General features: G+C 36.9%; 1 protein-coding gene across 7 annotated transcripts in view; it reads right to left on the reverse strand.

The window, feature by feature from the left end:
• LOC127418054 (glutamate receptor 2-like) overlaps window positions 1-20538 on the reverse strand; it is a 52479-nt gene that overhangs the window by 19764 nt on the left and 12177 nt on the right. For all 7 annotated transcript variants that reach the window (XR_007893359.1, XM_051658394.1, XM_051658391.1 and 4 more), the window contains exons 3-4: window positions 14920-15159; window positions 1036-1232 (exon numbers count right to left, since the gene is read on the reverse strand). Coding sequence is in view for 6 of the 7 variants with exons in the window: in XM_051658394.1 (XP_051514354.1) it covers window positions 1036-1232; window positions 14920-15159 (437 nt within the window). In the remaining variant the exon portion in view is untranslated. The remainder of the gene's footprint in view (window positions 1-1035; window positions 1233-14919; window positions 15160-20538) is intronic.

Genomic DNA, 20538 nt, shown 5'->3' on the forward strand with positions numbered 1-20538 from the left:
TCCAGGACTCCACAGGTCTTTCCTAATTACTTCTTGAATATTCAGGTCAACATTTCACTTGAAGTTTTGCTTTCTTCCACACCCCAAGAAGGTTGCTGTTGTGCCATATTTAAAAAATGTATGAATGGTGCTGCCAATTTTGACTTTTGGAAATTGAAGTGCCTTGGAAATGTACTTTTAGCCATGACCTTTCTTGTGTAATGAAATAATCTCCTCTATTAGCTTTTGAGATTTTTAATTGCATTTTTTGCATAGACATTCATTTTTGCTTACAACACTATCTGCCATTGCAAATTGATGACTTAATTGTGTTTTAAAACAATTACTTGTGTAGCCTTACATATTTAAGAAACAGCTACATGCAGTAAGGGTTGAATAATTATGACATGGCTGTATTTTAAAAAAAATCCTGCTATTTAGAAATATTAGGTTATATATTCACACTATGACTTTGAATGTGTCACTCAACTGATATAGATGTAAAGTTTCAAAATTCTGGGTCATCAGAAAAGCTTACCTTTGTAAATCCTTACTGTCTTGGGGGGGTTGAATAATTTTGATTGCAACTGTATATACACTGTATATACACATTTCATATAATGAAATGTTTTTTTATTTATTTATTTAAAGAACATAAAGGGTATTAAGACAGATATTCAGTGACAAATGGATTGCATGGATCTTGTCTTTAGACACATTACACAGAACGAGTCAATCCAAACTTTAACTCTCAAAACGCAGTGAAAGGATCTCAGTGCTCAACTTCTACGCCCCTGTACCACTCAATCACTGGCAGGTGAAATCAGAATATTTACTAGCCAGTGGCCACTGACATTTTTTGTTGCATAGCGCAAAATTGTAGAGGGTTGCACATAGAGTAAAAGATCAATCTTGGGATTTTAAGAATCAATATTGGGATCGTTCAAATGAAGATTGTGATTAATTGGAAAATCTGTATTTTTACCCAGCCCTAGTCAAAATATTTTAGAAAATAAGTATTCAACTGAATTTTGTGCATGTGTTTGACCTCTGTACCTGTTCCATTATGTCTTTAACCTTGTCCTGCTCACAGTCAAGGATGACCCGCCGCTCCTTCTTGGTTTCCAGGTCCTGAAAGAGTGAGCGATATGCCTCATCCTTTCTCTCATCCTTCATGTTACCCACATTGATGGCAGTCACCTGCCATTTCTTCTCTGCCGCTGTGTCCAGCACAACTTGGAGTGTGGTAAGTCCTGATAATGAGAAAAAATAAATAAAAAATGGTTTGGGGATATAGGATGATATTGAAATTATTTCTAGGATTGTCCTCAGTATGTTTTTCTACATCATGAAATGTGTTTTCAATGGGACAAAGGCATATATTCTAAATCTTAATTATTAGAATTATCTTTCTAAATATCCAAAAGTGAAATTAAGTCACTAACAAGCCAGAAATGGTTCAGGTACATTTATTTTCTTCAGTGACGAAATACGCAAAAATGAATTAGGTTCTTGTGGTGTTTCTCTGCACTGATAAATTCCCCAGTTTTTGGACCTAGCATATTCTTTTTTTTATTCTTTTTAAAATTTGTTCTATTTCTAGGGTCTTTTATCTGTGCACTACAGATAATAAGTTACACATTATTTGTCTTCAGATTGTTTTTATTTAGTAATGTTTTTCCTTTTCTTAAACCATTTACAGTGCTTCAAAACCATTCTGGGCTTGCAGTTCTCTCCTTATTAATTCTCTATAAAGGATTTGATACAGATAATAAAAATCTAAACTTGGCATTTTCATTTCCGCCAGTCAAAGAGGAGGTAAACAACTGAAACAATCGATTAAGCATGACGACACAACAGCTACATGTTCATAAATAAGTACATGTCAAAGTGAGTGAATATTCCAATGCTTGATATGTGTATTGGATGATTAAGAATATGAATCACTGTATTTGTGAGGAATTTTTGTTGCTCTGTTAAATTAATCATGGGTAAATGGTGGAAATCTTAGGGAGTGCAAGGAACAGAGGGGTCCCATGTTTAACATTTGTCAGTGTGTGTCTTAGAGACTTGAGGATCAAGGCTTAAAGATATTATTGGATATACTGTAAGTGGTTAAAAGCTCGCTAGTGAGGGCCATTAGCATTGACTTTATAGTAATTGTTGCCTGCAAGGCAAATGAGATGATGGCATTGGAATTCATTGTTACTCCAGCACTCTCCAATTTTAGGAAAAACGTGTTGTGGATCACTTAATAAAGACTAAAGAGGAAATAAGAGAGTAGCACTTATGTTATTATTATTCCGGCATACTCCAATCACTTCCGAATCTAGGAAAGCCTGATGTGGGTGACATAATAAGGACTAATGCAGCCATTAAACAAGGGTAAATAAAACAGTACCACTTTAATTTCAAAAGAGACCTGACAATGCTAAATCCATGTGATTCATGTACTGTAAATATAACCAGGCAGTGGAAACTTTATTCAGTAGATTTTCTGTTTATGTCAGCACCTTGTAAGCAGGCCTAGCTGAACAGCTACTACAGAAGCAAACATGCTATTGTTATTGCTGTTCTTGCTGACAAAACAGAGATAACACTGCCAAACATTGTAAAAGAGTGCAGTAAAATATCTAAGTTCCCCAAAGTGGTCTTATTACTCAAATTATTACTTAAAAGTAAATAACAACTTAGTCTCAGCTTCAGACAGCACGTCTTCCAACCACCTACAGTCAAGTGCTGACTAAAAGCGGCAGTTCCTATATGAAACACAACTTCCGAGAGTCAGGTGGTGCAAGCTGTGTTTTCAAGGTACCAGATACATACAATCAGCATTTGAAGTAGAACTAATCACAGAATTTGCCAAAGTTTTCCAGGTTAGTGGCATAAAATCTAACATTTGTTTAGGTGCTTAAGAGCAAGTAAAGATAACTACTACATAGAAACAAGATATCCTTTATTTAGCTTATTATTATTACAAAGTCTAAGAGAACAACCACCGCAACAAGAACAAAATGAATTCTGGTTGGTCACTTTTAATGTCAGTCAGACAAACCTTTCCTGTCTTAGAGGGTTTTTGGCCAGAATAAACAAACTGGACCAGACTTTATGACAATAGTCAAAAGCAAGTTTTTTTCACCCCTAAATCTACATAAAAAAAAAAAAAATGATATTTGAAAATCACAACATTTAAATACTTGTTTAAACAGAACCTGGAAAAAAAGACAGGTAATGTATTTGTGGCATGCAATGTTTTACATTTGACACCCCATAATCTTGATACATACAGGTGCATCTCAATAAATTAGAATGTCGTGGAAAAGTTCATTTATTTCAGTAATTCAACTCAAATTGTGAAACTCGTGTATTAAATAAATTCAATGCACACAGACTGAAGTAGTTTAAGTCTTTGGTTCTTTTAATTGTGATGATTTTGGCTCACATTTAACAAAAACCCACCAATTCACTATCTCAACAAATTAGAATATGGTGACATGCCAATCAGCTAATCAACTCAAAACACCTGCAAAGGTTTCCTGAGCCTTCAAAATGGTCTCTCAGTTTGGTTCACTAGGCTACACAATCATGGGGAAGACTGCTGATCTGACAGTTGTCCAGAAGACAATCATTGACACCCTTCACAAGGAGGGTAAGCCACAAACATTCATTGCCAAAGAAGCTGGCTGTTCACAGAATGCTGTATCCAAGCATGTTAACAGAAAGTTGAGTGGAAGGAAAAAGTGTGGAAGAAAAAGACCAAGAGAACCAACCAAGAGAACCGCAGCCTTATGATTGTCAAGCAAAATCGATTCAAGAATTTGGGTGAACTTCACAAGGAATGGACTGAGGCTGGGGTCAAGGCATCAAGAGCCACCACACACAGACGTGTCAAGGAATTTGGCTACAGTTGTCGTATTCCTCTTGTTAAGCCACTCCTGAACCACAGACAACGTCAGAGGCGTCTTACCTGGGCTAAGGAGAAGAAGAACTGGACTGTTGCCCAGTGGTCCAAAGTCCTCTTTTCAGATGAGAGCAAGTTTTGTATTTCATTTGGAAACCAAGGTCCTAGAGTCTGGAGGAAGGGTGGAGAAGCTCATAGCCCAAGTTGCTTGAAGTCCAGTGTTAAGTTTCCACAGTCTGTGATGATTTGGGGTGCAATGTCATCTGCTGGTGTTGGTCCATTGTGTTTTTTGAAAACCAAAGTCACTGCACCCATTTACCAAGACATTTTTGAGCACTTCATGCTTCCTTCTGCTGACCAGCTTTTTAAAGATGCTGATTTCATTTTCCAGCAGGATTTGGCACCTGCCCACACTGCCAAAAGCACCAAAAGTTGGTTAAATGACCATGGTGTTGGTGTGTTTGACTGGCCAGCAAACTCACCAGACCTGAACCCCATAGAGAATCTGTGGGGTATTGTCAAGAGGAAAATGAGAAACAAGAGACCAAAAAATGCAGATGAGCTGAAGGCCACTGTCAAAGTAACCTGGGCTTCCATACCACCTCAGCAGTGCCACAAACTGATCACCTCCATGCCACGCCAAATTGAGGCAGTAATTAAAGCAATAGGAGCCCCTACCAAGTATTGAGTACATAAACAGTAAATGAACATACTTTCCAGAAGGCCAACAATTCACTAAAAATGTTTTTTTTATTGGTCTTATGATGTATTCTAATTTTTTGAGATAGTGAATTGGTGGGTTTTTGTTAAATGTGAGCCAAAATCATCACAATTAAAAGAACCAAAGACTTAAACTACTTCAGTCTGTGTGCATTGAATTTATTTAATACATGAGTTTCACAATTTGAGTTGAATTACTGAAATAAATGAACTTTTCCACGACATTCTAATTTATTGAGATGCACCTGTAAGTGCTACTCTGAAACCTTGACACATAATAGTGGTAGTGGTCTAGGAGCTGGTCTACAGTGCATCTGGAAAGTATTCACAGCACTTCACTTTTCCCACATTTTGTTATGTTACAGCCTTATTCCAAAATGGATTAAATTCATTATTTTCCTCAAAATTCTACAAACAATACCCCATAATGACAACGTGAAAGAAGTTTGTTTGAAATCTTTGCAAACTTATTAAAAGGAAAAAAGAAAAAAAAAAAAAAGAAAAAAAAAATCACATGTACATAAGTATTCACAGCCTTTGCTCAATACTTTGTTGAAGCACCTTTGGCACCAATTACAGCCTCAAGTCTTTTTGAGTATAATGCTACACGCTTGGCACACCTATTTTTGGGTAGTTTCTCCCATTCTTCTTTGCAGGACCTCTCAAGCTCCATCAGGTTGGATGAGGAGCGTCAGTGCACAGCCATTTTCAGATCTCTCCAGAGATGTTCAATCGGGTTCAAGTCTGGGCTCTGGCTGGGCCACTCAAGGACATTCACAGAGCTGTCCCGGAGCCACTCCTTTGTTATCTTGGCTGTGTGCTTAGGGTCGTTGTCCTGTTGGAAGATGAACCTTCGCCCCAGTCTGAGGTCCAGAGTGCTCTGGAGCAGGTTTTCATCAAGGATGTCTCTGTACATTGCTGCATTCATCTTTCCCTCGATCCTGACTAGTCTCCCAGTTCCTGCCGCTGAAAAACATCCCACAGCATGATGCTGCCACCACCATGCTTCACTGTAGGGATGGTATTGGCCAGGTGATGAGCGGTGCCTGGTTTCCTCCAGACATGATGCTTGCCATTCAGGCCAAAGAGTTCAATCTTTGTTTCATCAGACCAGAGAATTTTGTTTCTCATAGGTGCCTTCAGGTGCCTTTTGGTAAACTCCATGTGGGCTGTCAAGTGACTTTTACTGAGGAGTGGCTTACTGCCTGATTGGTGGAGTGCTGCAGAGATGGTTGTTCTACTGGAAGGTTCTCCTCTCTCCACAGAGAAATGCTGGAGCTCTGTCAGAGTGACCATTGGGTTCTTGGTCACCTCCCTGACTAAGGCCCTTCTCCCCCGATCGCTCAGTTTGGCCGGGCGGCCAGCTCTAGAAAGAGTCCTGGTGGTTCCAAACTTCTTCCATTTATGGATGATGGAGGCCACTGTGCTCATTGGGAACTTCAATGCTGCAGAAATTTTTCTGTACCCTTCCCCAGATCTGTGCCTCGATACAATCCTGTCTCGGAGGTCTACAGACAATTCCTTGGACTTCATGGCTTGGTTTGTGCTCTGACATGCACTGTTAACTGTGGGACCTTATATAGACAGGTGTGTGCCTTTCCAAATCATGTCCAATCAACTGAATTTACCACAGGTGGACTCCAATCAAGTTCATCTCAAGGATTATCAGTGGAAACAGGATGCACCTGAGCTCAATTTTGAGTGTCATGGCAAAGGCTGTGAATACTTATGTACATGTAATTTTTTTTCGTTTTGTATTTTTAATAAATTTGCAAAGATTTTAAACAAACTTCTTTCACATTGTCATTATGGGGTATTCTTTGTAGAATTTTGAGGAAAATAATGAATTTAATCCATTTTGGAATAAGGCTGTAACTTAACAAAATGTGGAAAAAGTGAAGCGCTGTGAATACTTTCCGGATGCACTGTATTTGTGTGTGTGTGTGTGTGTGTGGTGACTCCCTGGCTGATATGTGATGTAATCTATATTGCATAATCTCACTGTCTCTCTATGAGTACAATGCAGTTGGATCTCAGTAGACCATCAGAGGTGTTAGGTTGATTTAATTAGCCTTCCCAGTTATGTAGAGGTTATGGATGAGTCTCAAAATGAGGGAAATTAGACTCTGTACCCAGCCAATCCTTTATTGATTATATAAGAAACAACACTTTAGAACAAAGCAAACCACAACATGGAGATGGTAAAGGAAAAGGAGATGAGAAGCAGTGAGTGTTTTAGTACCCTATTAAGTTAAAACAAAAAACTGCTTCTATGACTGCTATCAGTGACGGAGAGATTTTGTTAGTCATGTACATTTATATTTTTACATTATGCATTATGCACATACAAGGTTCATTTTATCAATTTGTGTGTTCCCTGTGAATCAAACCATAACCTCCAGTTGAGCTACTTTAACAATAACATAGAACAAGATGCACGTCTCCATAGTATGTTTTCCAAATGTAAGCATAATTGTTTATAATTTATTGTTCTAATACCATATGCCCATCATATACACCTGTCCCTATGACACCACAACACCAACAGGCACTAGAGAGCACTTGTGAGGTCAGGCCCTTTGTGTGTGTGTGTGTGTGTGTGTGTGTGTGTGTGTGTGTGTGTGTGTATGTGTGTGTCACTGTCGTTCTGAGTCCCTTGTCTCATGTACTCCAGCACCATGGACAGCAACAAGCCAGATCCACATGGGCAGCAGGCAGGGTGACTGACCCTCAGCTGCATTCACTTTGTGCTTATCAGCTTTTAACACAAAAGCAAAGCTGGCATCCCAGTCAGGTTGGTAATGAAGAAGGTATCTAAAGAGAGTAACAGTCTTGCCCAAAGCAACTAAACTGGGCCAACCATCAACCCATGACTTGCTTACCATTCCGTAGAAGGCACCAGATCACACAACCATGCCACTCAATAAAAAACTAACTTAAATCTTCACACACATTCTATGAGTGCAACAACATTTACCCAGACCACCGGTCACTTTCTTTTCCACTCTCTATGTTTTAAAAATAAAAGCCTTTCCATGGTTATTAATTATGAATTGGTTTCCTGCTACAGTGCTAAATATTGGAGTTATGGAGAGAAAAACTCTTCATTAATGCATCAAAAACATTTTCACTTCAGTAAGAACTATTTATACCCCAGGCAAACATGACATTCTATGTATGCCGCTCATTGTTCTTCCACTGATTATTAATCACAATTATAAACCATGTCCAAAAGAATCATCTGAAAGTATTTAATACGCAGTGTCATAAATTAACTTTTTATTAAGGGGCAATAACTAGATCAATTTCAGGGGCATGTTGTCCATATACAGTATTCAGTACATCAATTGAATCAATTAATTTAAACAAATTCTGAATATATTTGGCTGATAACTATAAAATCAAATCAAAAATAAATGCAAAAGCAGCTTTCAATTATGCACAAAATATTATAGCACAATAAATGCTTGCAAAAATATAATTTGTAGAAAAGTCTAGTCCAGTCCAGTCAGTCTCTATGTTAGATTATACAGCTCTCTGAGGTTTTGATTCAAATGCTGTTTTAAGTTTTGGAGTTGTTTGTAGCAATTAATTTACATTTTGTATTTTCAGGGCTAATTTTAGTTCTTTTAATGAAAAGCTTCGCATTAGCAACACATTCAACAACACATAACTCTGAGACAGTGAATACAGATAGCTGACAGATACAGGTACTAAACCCATTACTAGATAGCAGTGGCGATTTCTCAGGGCCAGCAAAGCCTTCTCTGCTGCCGTAACATGCCTAATAAATAAATATTTTTTCATCCTTTCATTCTCATTGACCTTTTTGCCTATGTATTTTCAATCGCTTTAATCTACAAACGAATAGCAAAAAAACTAAAAATGTATCAGATCAGAATTTATTCCTCGATGCTTACAAGCACGTGAGTCTGAGCTCCACCCCCTCAGACCTTCAGAATTTCCACAGAATTCCTGAACAGTGTAAGTGAATAGGCATCTAAAGACAGATTGTCAGATTCATCAGCCAATCAGATTGATTTATTTGTACTTGGTGGGTGTGGTCTTTAGGATATGTCCCAGTCCAGGCCATCACGCTTTAAGTGATGTATGTAATTTGAAAGCAAAGAGTGTGAGATCTTGCTGACGAGTCGGCTGTCATCACTGCTGTTATTGCCATTGAGAAAGAGATCCTTATGGATTTTAAAACCTAAGATGTTCTGCATGATCGTGCGATTAATTAAACAGGAAAGGAGGACTGATTTTCACTTCAAGCAAATTGGTAAGTGCTTTTTGCATTGTTATAGCAACATCAGGAGTTTTCTAAGTGTAAATTAGGCTGCTTGAGCATTCAGTGTTGGATCAAGTTTTGAAAAGTAACCATGTACCCTGATGAAACAAAATTTATTGCAAGCAAAATTTAAATCGCAAATATTATTAGAGAGTTTTTCTTGGTATTAGACCTCCTTGGTTCTGGCTTTTGTGCGTGGACGTGTTTTAAAAATTTCAATTGGTATTATTAGTTGACTGCCACGTAATGTATGATAGGCATACGGTGTCTTATTCATTGTGAAACTGTGTTTTCTTAATGGTATGAATCGCACTGAAGGCCTAGACTTAAAATGCACGGGCCACGGCTGCTAGATAGGCTTAGAATAGAACACTGTTCTTCTACATTTTAATATCTGGGGCACTACTGTCATTTTCAGAGGTATTTTTCTTCAGCACACCTGTTTAATTTTGGACCCTGATATTATGTAAATTTAAGATGCCACGTGCATCTCATTATGTGCCCTCAATATGCAGCCTTAAATGCACAAATGGAGAAATGAAGTGCTGGAGTCAGATATGGCGTCAGGTTTGCGTTCATGTTTGATATTACCAATGGGATACAATATGACCATAGGCGCTGTGCGCTGCTGCTGCTGCTCTCATTCTAGAAACACTGACACATTAATAAAATACACAGCACAATGGTTGCCATGGGAATACAGTGTTGATCTGACCTAATTAGAATAATAGATGATGAAATATGCACCTTGACGCACACGCTTAAACTCCCACGCAAACCGCAGGATTCTGAAATAAAAAGTGTACATTCAGCCTCCAGCACAAGCAAACACAATCACAAAGGCATTCATACATACATATACAGACAGACACATACACAAAACCCAGCACAAAGTTTTATCTTAAGAGAACATTGGGTTATGCATATATAATTAATATACATAAATTATAAATGACACACATTGTGTGCATACTGATTTTCATAACAGAGAAGTAGCAATCTCACAGTTAATAAAACCGTCCACAGTTCATTCATGTAGGACTTGACACCACAATCCTTAGAGAGCCACATCAACATAATTGGCGCAACAAAGCACTCAACCCCCACAACTATCAAAGACAGCGAGAAGGGTAGAGTGACATGGAAGGAAAAGAGAGAGTGAGACAGAAAGAGAGAGAGAAAAAGAGGGGGAGAGAGGAAGACAGACAAGCTTGAGGCAAATAGAAAGCTGAGAAACCAAGGCCAGTGGGTCTAACAATCACAAAAAAGGAACATTTAATAATGCTGTAGCCTATAGGTCCCGGCTCACTTCAATCCAAGGTCCAAAGTAAATCTGCTTTTTATTATAGACATAACATTTCACAGGCTATGCTCCCTCGATAATTGCCTTAAAGGCAAAGTGTGTAATTTCTGCACCATCAGAGGCACCAAACATTTTCAAAAGTTTTCAAACAAATTTCGAACTCTGCCAAACTCATTCCATTGTTATGCCAATGTTGTTATGCCCAGCCCAGTTGGGATTCTCAAATAAACATATTGCAATTCTGTTTGGTGTAGCTGAAGTAGCACAGAAATGACACCCCTCATCTTTAAAGGGATAGTTCACCCAAAAATGAAAATTCTCTCATTATTTACTCACCCTCATGATATCCCAGGTGTGTATGACTTTCTTTCTTCACCAGAACACATTTGAAGAAAATTTGAAAAATATCATAGCTCAGTAGGTCCTTAAAGTACAACTGAAAGGAGATTTGTCTTTTGAAGCCCCAAAAATCACAGACAGTTAGCACGAAAAAGATCAGTATTTAATGTTTATTTTTTAACTCTAAATTATGCCTCCAGTCAGAAGCGGTATGCGTGTGTGACGTAATCGCATTGGCATTTGAACTGAGGGACGTGAGTCACAGCCGGAAGAGCAGCGCTGTTTACAAGTGAGGAGGAGAAACGCTGTACAGTAGCTTGGTTAGTTTTGGTTTAGATCCGTATTTATCTGTTTCTTTACTCACAATGGTGCGTTTGTGTGCTTATCCTGGATGTCTCAACCGAATGGAGAACGAGAGATTACGTCTTATCATGGGAACACAAATGCGTCACACTTCAACACTCGTGAAGTGTTGGATTATAGTTAAAAAGTACAGTGCACCATTATGAGTAAAGAAACAGATAAATACAGATCTAAACCAAAACCAACAAACATTCTGTACAGCGTTCCTCCTCCTCACTTGTAAACAGCGCTGCTCTTCCGGCTGTGAAAGCACGTGCCTCAGTTCTTGCGTGTTTCAAATGCCAATGCGATTACGTCACACGCCCGTACCGCTTCTGACCAGAAGCAGGATTTAGAGTTAAAAAAAAGTACTTAAATACTGATATTTTTCAAACCAAAAGCGACCGCTTTAGAAGACATTAATTTAACAGTTGGAGGCGTATAGATGACATTTATGCTGACTGTCTGTGATATTTGGAGCTTCAAATATCGGATCACCATTCACTTGCATTTTCAGAACCTACTGAGCTAAGATATGTTTCTAATTTTCTTCAAATGTGTTAATTAAGTAAGTCTTACACACCTGGGATATCATGAAGGTGAGTAAATAATGAGAGAATTTTCATTTTTGGGTGAATTTAAATATGGTCTTCGCACGGTTATGGAAACCCAACCCAGACTCATAACAAGTCTTAATAACAGGACAAGATGGCAAAATCATAAGAAATCATATGACTTGGCTCGCTTAACCCCTAAACCTAACCATAAAATCAAACCTCTTACCAAATCCAACTTAACCATAACTTAAATACAAAAATCTCTGGTGTGTACCACGGAGGGAAAGAGAAACATCAGGGTTTTGAATGTGTTCCTACAATATTTTCTAAGTTTATCTCCCAACCCAAACCTCAAACCTATACCCAACTATTATTTTCATAGATAAATAACTTCTGTGTACCACAAAAGAAAGAAAAACATCAGGGTTTGGACTGGAACAAAACAAGGTTAGTGTATTACAGGTTATTATTAACATATATCAGTTATTTGTGTTGCATTTATAAATATGGAACGAGTTACCAAATTTGTTCACAGACATTTCCTTTCTCAAAATAAAGTGTTGGGTTGGAGGCTAATTAAATTTGATGCCTGCACTGCATCGCATTGAAATACTGTTCGTTAATTGGTTGGTCTCTATGAGAATAAAAGTCATCAAAAGCCAATTTATACAATATCTAACGATTTCACCATATTGTACAAATCATTACTAATTGCCATGAAACTACAGTATGTTAGGAAAACCAATCATAGTTTTAGGCCACTTAAAAATTGTTTTCCAGACTTAAAATCATAGAAAAGTCATGGAAATTTCTAAAGTGAATATAAATTTTTCTAGTTTATACATTTTTTAATTGGCTAGATATTGCTCTTGTGTGGAGTAAAAACTTGCTCGTATTCATAGTGATTTGTGTAACAATGATGAGGGTCAGCCGAGTATAAGTTTAGAACGCAAGCGCAGAACTTTGTTTATAATCAAGAAAACCAAAACAACAAAGAGCGAAACAAAAAAGAACTCACCAAATATCAAACAATGCAAGACAAGAGACAGGGAGAACACAAGGGCTATTTATACACACAGAACAAATAAAACAATCTAGAAGCACCTGGAAACAATCAGGAAGTGATGATGAACTAAGATGAGACAAGAACAGAAAAATCAACTCCAAAATAAAAGTCATAACTCCTAGTGACCGCTACTGGATGTTAGGGGAAGGACCCATACATTACAGTTTGTAAGTGAATCATGTTTTTGTGTTGGTTCTTTTTAATGAATCAGTTGAACCAGTTATTCTAAATTATTCTGTATTATTCTAAGTGAACAGTTCTGAGTTTTGATTATGTTGGTCAATAAAAAAAATAAAATAAAAAAAAAAAAAAAAATCATCATACCCAAATCACAAGCAATTGAAAAGTTATTGGAAAAGTCATGGAAATTAATTAGTCAAAAATTTTTGGAACTTACCAAAATTCTGAATCACACAGCCATAATCCTATCTTTACCAGGAAATATTGTAAATGGCTTTTGCTTACATATAGCATGAGTATTAGTTAATGAAATTCCATCTCATTAGCTAAATGTCCAGATTCCATCACGCTTCCATATTTACTGTCATTCGACTATGCAGAACCAGACCCACTCTACTCACCACCTTACATAACAAATCTCCCCAGCATTTCACAATATGGAGCCCTCATCACATTTTAACACTTTGAGATTTTTAAACAAGACACTATACTCACGTTTATTTGAAAATGCTAGAGAAATGGTTTCATCCAATGGGGAAAAATAACAGATCACCTAATAGGTCTGAAAGATGTCCCACTGGACATACAGTAAAGAAAAACGATTTAAGTAGATGTAATGGGATAGATAGCTGTCTTCCTTTAATCATTCAAGTGGTTTTATTATGTGTGTTTTATATTGTGTAATATTAATGATTACTCCTTTAGTCACTCTACTCTAACTCAAATGAGACCTAAGTTTATACGGGAACAGTGCATCTGACCATTTTATTATGCCATGTTTTGCTCTTGTTTTGTTTTGGTGTTTTGGTTCTACTTTGTTTTTGTTTTTTGTTTTTTTGTTTTTGCTAGTTTTCTTTTAAAATCCTGACACTTGCTCTAAAAATGCCATTCTGGGACTCGCAGAGAAAATGGTAATCATCCTCTCTGAATGTACATGTCTGGAGCCATTGAGATCGACTTGGGTTTGGAAACCGCTTAATTTTTTACCTATTAGAACTATTTTCATTTGTTTTTTGTGTTAAGTTGATCATAGCAGGGTGATTTGTCATCAGCATCTCTCCCCCCTGTTCTTCACACTAGAGGTCTGCATTCCCGTGGAACTCCCGCAGGACCCGCGGGCCCAATCAGATTTATTGTGGCATGGGATTCAATTTACGAGTTGAAGGTGGTAGCAGATGGTACATCTACGAGTTGTGTGCAGGAGCGGGTGGTCAGAGAAGCCTGAAAAATCTATTTTTATATTATTTAATTATGAATGCAAAAAAAAAAAAACTAAATAATTATTATTTTATTTTACAATTAATTTCATTTTGATAACAATAAACAGAAAATCTAACTCAGAAATGTGCATGCAACATGTGCATCAAATTATCCAATATTTAGAACAGGCTATAGTCAGCGGAGCTTTACAAGAATGTCAGATCATATCATGTACACACTGTGTCATCAAAGGATGTGAAACTTGGACTGGAAAATGGTCAATTTATGTGTTAAGAAATCAACCTCAGGGAAGTCAGATGGGCATCATGTCACACGCGGTCTGATAATAGCAATTACAATAAAACATTATTTAAAATAAAATAAAACATTATTTGTGTACACGTTATCTGTTTGTATGGCTTTTGCCCTATGTGGAAAACAATGCGGGGTTGCAGGAACAGGAGCGGTCGGAAAGAAGATCACTGCGGGCAGAGAGCTGAACATGGTATAAAATTCAGCGGGAGCTTTTGGGTGCAGGATAGAAACTTATGAAAGCAGGATGCAGACCTCTGTGTTGTATGAGCAAGTATATTGTATGCTTGTTTCTCTTCCTTTAGTATGTGTGTGTAGCCTATTGTGAAGCACGCAGTTTATTGTCTATTTGTACTTTAATTCACTTTTATATAATCAAATGAGTGACTAGTGCCCTCCTGGTTCATCTGCTAGTAAAATAAAGAAAACGTATTTTTGTAAATTGGTATCCATGTCTCTTGACCATTTTTTGTTTGGAACTTTGAACTTGTGTGTCCTTTCTGTTGTTCTGATAGGGTTAGTATTTTCCTGTATATAATAACAGGGTGACGTAGTCAACTTTACTATTGGTATTCCCTAAAAAGATAATGATCCATCGACGCTAATGCTGCATCCTTTTTCCCTTTTCCCTCTCTCCCGCTCTCCTGCCACATAAATTTATCATTTCTTCTCAACCACACATTTCTAGGTTATAATAGACTTTGTGAATAATGCAGATGAGTGAATTACCTCTATCACTGTCGTAAAGGTAGGCAAACTTGTCCCACTTGTAGTACTCTATCAGACTCAGGAGAGGTCCTTTGATGTCTGGTCGCATCTGAATGATAAACTGCTGATTTCTGTCCAGGGGAAAGCTCGGTGTGATGAAGGAGACATGAAGTGTCCCACAGAATGATGTTATTGTGTTCACTGACTTCTTGTCGTAAAATCCAAAAATAGCATAAACTCCCCTTGAGAACTGAGAACAGACTGAAAAGAGAGAATCAGTTAGAATCTGATGAAAAATGTAGACATTATGAGAGTCTTACAAAAATGTTTTGCAACCCTAGACTCTCATTTGTAAAAAAATATTTTCTCCTTCCACTAAAGATTGCTGGAAAAATCAGAAGGGTAATACTGTCACAAAGGGATAGATATTTTTCCAAGCAATTGTACCAAGAAGACTGTAATGTAACAGTTTTAGGTTCAACGATCTAGCACAAGAGTTTGTATTGCTTTGTTTCCTTCAGCTACAAATTTATTGGAAGAAAAACCTTTAAGATCGAATAGAAATGTATTTCTAATTAAATGGTTAAGATACATTAATAAATAAAAGGCACAGTTTGTCTTAGTAGTTCTACATCTAATCACTGTATATTTCTTTGTTCCTGAATGATGTAGAGTCAGCAGAAGTAAGAGAAGAAAGTTATTTTAGGGATGGCCTAATCAGAATTACTGATGAAGTATTCATTGCAAACAGTAAAATTAACTCAGAGTTATAGTGACTAGCTGACTAGCATGGATCAACATTTATGACTGCTACAAACTTTATCTTTTGATCTGAGCTAAATTAGTAAATTAAAATTATTTAGGATGGTTGGTGAAACTTAATGAGTCCTGATGTCTCACACATTGCACCTCTTTATGGCAGCCATAAAGCCTCATAGTAAAGTATTATGGAACATAGTTCCAATGGATTGCAAGTACAGTGTGTCCTTATGTTCCAAGAAACATAAGTGGGCAACCTCTATAACAATGACCATCTGGCTCCGAGCCTCTGGAATTTTTTCCTGCATGGACCCTTCCCCAATTCCTACAACTACGACAGCAGCTCCATTTTCATTACCAACCCCAAACCGAACTACCAATATTTCCCAGGACACTTTTCTGCCTGTCACTTCCATGTTTTATACAATGAAAACCTCTCCATGGCATGTGACAGCTATACCATTGCATCCATCTTCATTCTCTGCCACAAGGCTCATAAACAAAAGTGCACAGCTGGTCTTAGACATGTCCCTAATGAGTGTGGACTGTAGCTCTGCACTATTAGTTAAAAAAAACTGGGTGAGGCAGCACCATTCTAAACCACTAATGAACATTAAAACATTCTTATCTCAAACAACTTTCCACCTTTTCTATTGATTTGGTTATCAAAGGGTCAATATGAGGTCAGGTCATCTGGTGAGTCAGGTCAACCGACGAATCAACATGATGTGCCACCTGCCCACATTTCCATTTGGATTTACATTAGGTATAGCCTAGCATGTCCACTGCTGATCCAAGCAAAGTTGCAACCAGTCTTGTCAATTTAAAGGTGGTGTGTGTTATTTTGTTTGATGTTAAAATACGTTCACCTATCACAGCCTAACATGCAAAGGCAATTGTTAAGTAAGCAATTCTAATTCTGATTCTGATTCTGATTTGTAGGTTGATTCCCCCAAAAAGCATACTGTGGCTCTGTGGCACTATCAAAACATTGCTCTGTTTGTTTGTGCATCTCCACCACCCCAACACAGTAACATTGGCTCAAACAATGAAAGACAGGGGAGTGATCAGGAAACTTGTTTACAAACATTCATTATTACATTCATTATTGTTACAAAACATACCATTTGGTAACGTTAGTGCCGCAAATATTAATCACTTCACTTTTAAATATATCATACAAATTTCATCCAAAAGACATGCTATTTTTTTCCATCTAGCAAAATAAATTTGTGAATACATTAAATTCAGTTAGTGACAATTTTAATGTTGTACTAATAACTTCATGTTACCATTACCAGCATTATTACAAGAAAATAGGTGAGAAATTGTGTCAAGTGCAGATAAAGATGCACTTTTGAATTGACTTGCCACAGGCTATTGCTGTATACAAATGAGGGGACTGGTTCTTCTGAGTGCTGCAAAATGCTTTATACAGTGTAAGGGAATAATCCTCAGTCTCTATTCCAGAAAGGCTATGAAGGCAGACCATGCATCTTCTTTGAATTAGTTCCCCTCTTTTCTTTATGTTGTGTCAAACCATTTGAATTTTAGTCTCTTTGTAACAATATCTGCAATAAGAGCAACTGACACAAGCTTGAGACTTTTTTAAAATGTTTTCATGGCCCAGTCAGCCAAGTGTGGAAGAACAGCAAATGTACATCTTATTAAAGTCTTTTAATCAAGCGCAAAGCCAGCACTGTGTGCAGAAAGAGAATGAGAGTCTCACAAAGTCCATTAATAACACTGTCACATATGACTGCTTTTCAATGGCATAGAGTCATAAGCATACAGAAACAACTCTAATGAGTGGAGTGTGTGGATAAATTGCTTCATGTTGTTTATAGCTAATGCTCCAGAAAGCTTTACTTATTTATTTAATTTCTGGTATTATAATATTTACATTTAATTGAGCAAACACAAAGTGGCTTATCTTTCTTTGAGTATATACATGGAATCTGTAAAGTTTCTGTCTTAAAACTTTGCTCTTGTGAACTCAAGCAAATAAACAAGTCCATCTTCTTTTAAGTAAACATGTGGTTTTAAAGAATGGAATCTTCTGCTTAAAGGAAGACAAAATAACAAAAAAATACCAGACAATACAGGTGCATTATTACGGAGCCCCTTAGAGGACAGGGCGGTATTTTTTTTTTTCTGAAATAGTTTTGCGTGCCCTCGCATTAAGTTTTGCATTCTCTCGTAATAGTTTGATTTTCCCTCGCAAAAGTTTTGTGTTCCCTCGCAAAAAGTTTTGCATGCCCTTGCAATAGTTTTGCGTGGCCCCGCAAAACTTTTACGTTTAACCGATATTCATAGTAAAACCATAGTAATAATACAGAAAAATTAGAACTATGTGATTTTGTGGTTATTATGGTTTTACTACTAATACAATGGTATTTCAGCTAAAAATAAAATAAAACTAATATATATATATATATATATATATATATATATATATATATATATATATATTAAAATTGTGTAAAACAACTAAGAGAATGTTTAAAATTTAGGTGTTTAAAAAGTATGATCGAATGGGTTGTTGATAGGAACATTGTATTATGTATATATGTATTTTATGTTTGTATAAATGTATGTGTCATGTAGAAATTAAGCAGTGAAATTAAACACTAAATTTTGTTAAGTTTGATTCAAATAATTTATTTGTTAGGGTGAAGTTAAATGTATACATTTTATATAGCCATTTTGCTCTTATTTTTTCTTTGTTTTTGTTTTTCTTATGAGTTGTGACTAGGACTGTAAATGGAAATATTTAAAGAGAGAATATAACACTAGAGAGGCAAAAAGGACATTTAAAAAAAATAGATGATGTTGGATGGATTGAACTGTCATGAATTGTATAAATGCTGAAATAAATGAACAAATAAAAATAGCATGAAAATGAAATGATACAGTATACTGTATTAAAACCATGGTTTCCACCAAAAAAACATGGTTGCTTAACTTAATTTTCATAGTTACCACAATATTACTACAGTAAAAGCATGGTTTCCACCAAAAAACAAAGCATAATTAGCCTACAACAGTCATGGTTACCACAATATTACTATAGAAAAATTATTCCTGCCAAAAACTATGGTTACAGTCTACAATATTACTATAGTAAAACCATAGTTTAACTATGGTAGGCCCTATTTGTATAGTAAAACCATACTCACCACAAAATTATGGTTTTTATTACCATAATTTTTTCTGTATTATGACTATTGTTTTACTATGAATATCAATATTAAAATATGGTTACTGTAGTAAAACTATGGCAAATTCATTGCGAAGGAATGCAAAACTATAGCAAGGGCATGCAAAACGTATTGTGAGGGAACGCAAACTATTGCGTGAGAATGCAAAACTTATAGCAAGGGCATGCAAACTATTTCAGAAAAAAGAAATTCCTGCCCTGTCCTCTGAGGGGCTACGTACATCATGCATCTATTTTTAACATTTTTTTAAAGAAAAAAGTCAGATGTGTTTAGAGCGACACGAGGGTTGGTAGATTATGACATCATTTTCAATTTAAAGCAATTGATCTGCAGAAAGTACGGCTTAAATTGGACTAACCAAATTCATGAGGTCATTGTGCCACAGTATTTTTAGACAAACAATTGTATTTTTTAACACAATTTACCACGTTTTTTTTTTTTTTTTTTTCTGAAGTTGCATTCAAAATCCATTTAACTTAAAATCTGAGGGGGTATACAGCATATGGGGGGTGCATTGGATAAACATAACACTTCAGAGTCAAAGCAAACATATCGCTTGATTTGAAAGGATTTATTTTTTTATTACTGCCAAAGCACATGTAAATGTTATTGAAAAAAACAAACATATTTTTTTGTAACCAAACTCAGTTCTCTCAGAAAGACTAATGTCAATGAGAATTGATCACTAAGTAGTGATAAAATAATTTCCCTTGGCGCAAGCCCCGTCCCACGGTTCAGTGCTCAGATACATCACTCAAACCGTCAGATCCTGCCGGAAAGCAATGATGGCAGGTGAGAGGAGCTTGCCCCAAAAGGAAATTAGAACCTACTTTCAACTATATCCCCCAAAAGAAGAGGAGACTAGTACAACTCTGAGCACGGACAAGATCTTCAGAAGCAGGAACAAATCTGAAAGAGAAATAATAAGTAAAAGATTATGAACATAATCCTGGATATGACATTGCGACTAGACCTCTACAAAATGAGCACTAAATTTATCATTCCCTGAAAAGTGTAGACTGCTTTATGAAATGTTGAGCCTTGAGAGAGAGAGAGAGAGAGAGAGAGAGAGAGAGAGAGAGAGAGAGCATTGTTTGTGCAATACCTTTGCAGAATGGTAAACACTGCTCTGTAGTGCATACAAGCCCCAAAAAGGGTGGCAATGTTGTGCGATACCCTTTGAGAGGGATAACAATGCTTCTGATGCTGTTGGGCCCCGATGGGTGCTTGAGGAGTATGAGGGTGGGGGAGCATCGTTTGTGCAATATCCTTGAAAAGGATAACAATGCTTTTGAGGAGTATGAGGGTTGGGGAGTATTGTTTGTGCAATACCCTTGAAAAGGATAATGATGCTTTTGAGGAGTATGAGGGTGGGGGAGCATCGTTTGTGCAATACTCAAGAAAAGGATAACAATGCTTTTAAGGAGATAAGGGTGGGGGAGCATTGTTAATTGTATTATTCTCCTTGGGAAGGAGAATAATACTTGATGTATTTGAGCCCCGAGTTGGGTAAGCATTCAGTTGTGCAATACCCTTGAAAAGAGTAACCAATGCTTGATGTCTGTCCGCAAGGTCTGTCCAAGGGCTGAACAAGTGGCAGCAGACTGGTGTGATAGCCATGCGATGTGTGCCACGGCGCCGTGCCCATCTCGGGACTCGG

This window comes from Myxocyprinus asiaticus, chromosome 27 (genome assembly GCF_019703515.2).
Source record: "Myxocyprinus asiaticus isolate MX2 ecotype Aquarium Trade chromosome 27, UBuf_Myxa_2, whole genome shotgun sequence".
Lineage (NCBI taxonomy): Eukaryota > Metazoa > Chordata > Actinopteri > Cypriniformes > Catostomidae > Myxocyprinus > Myxocyprinus asiaticus.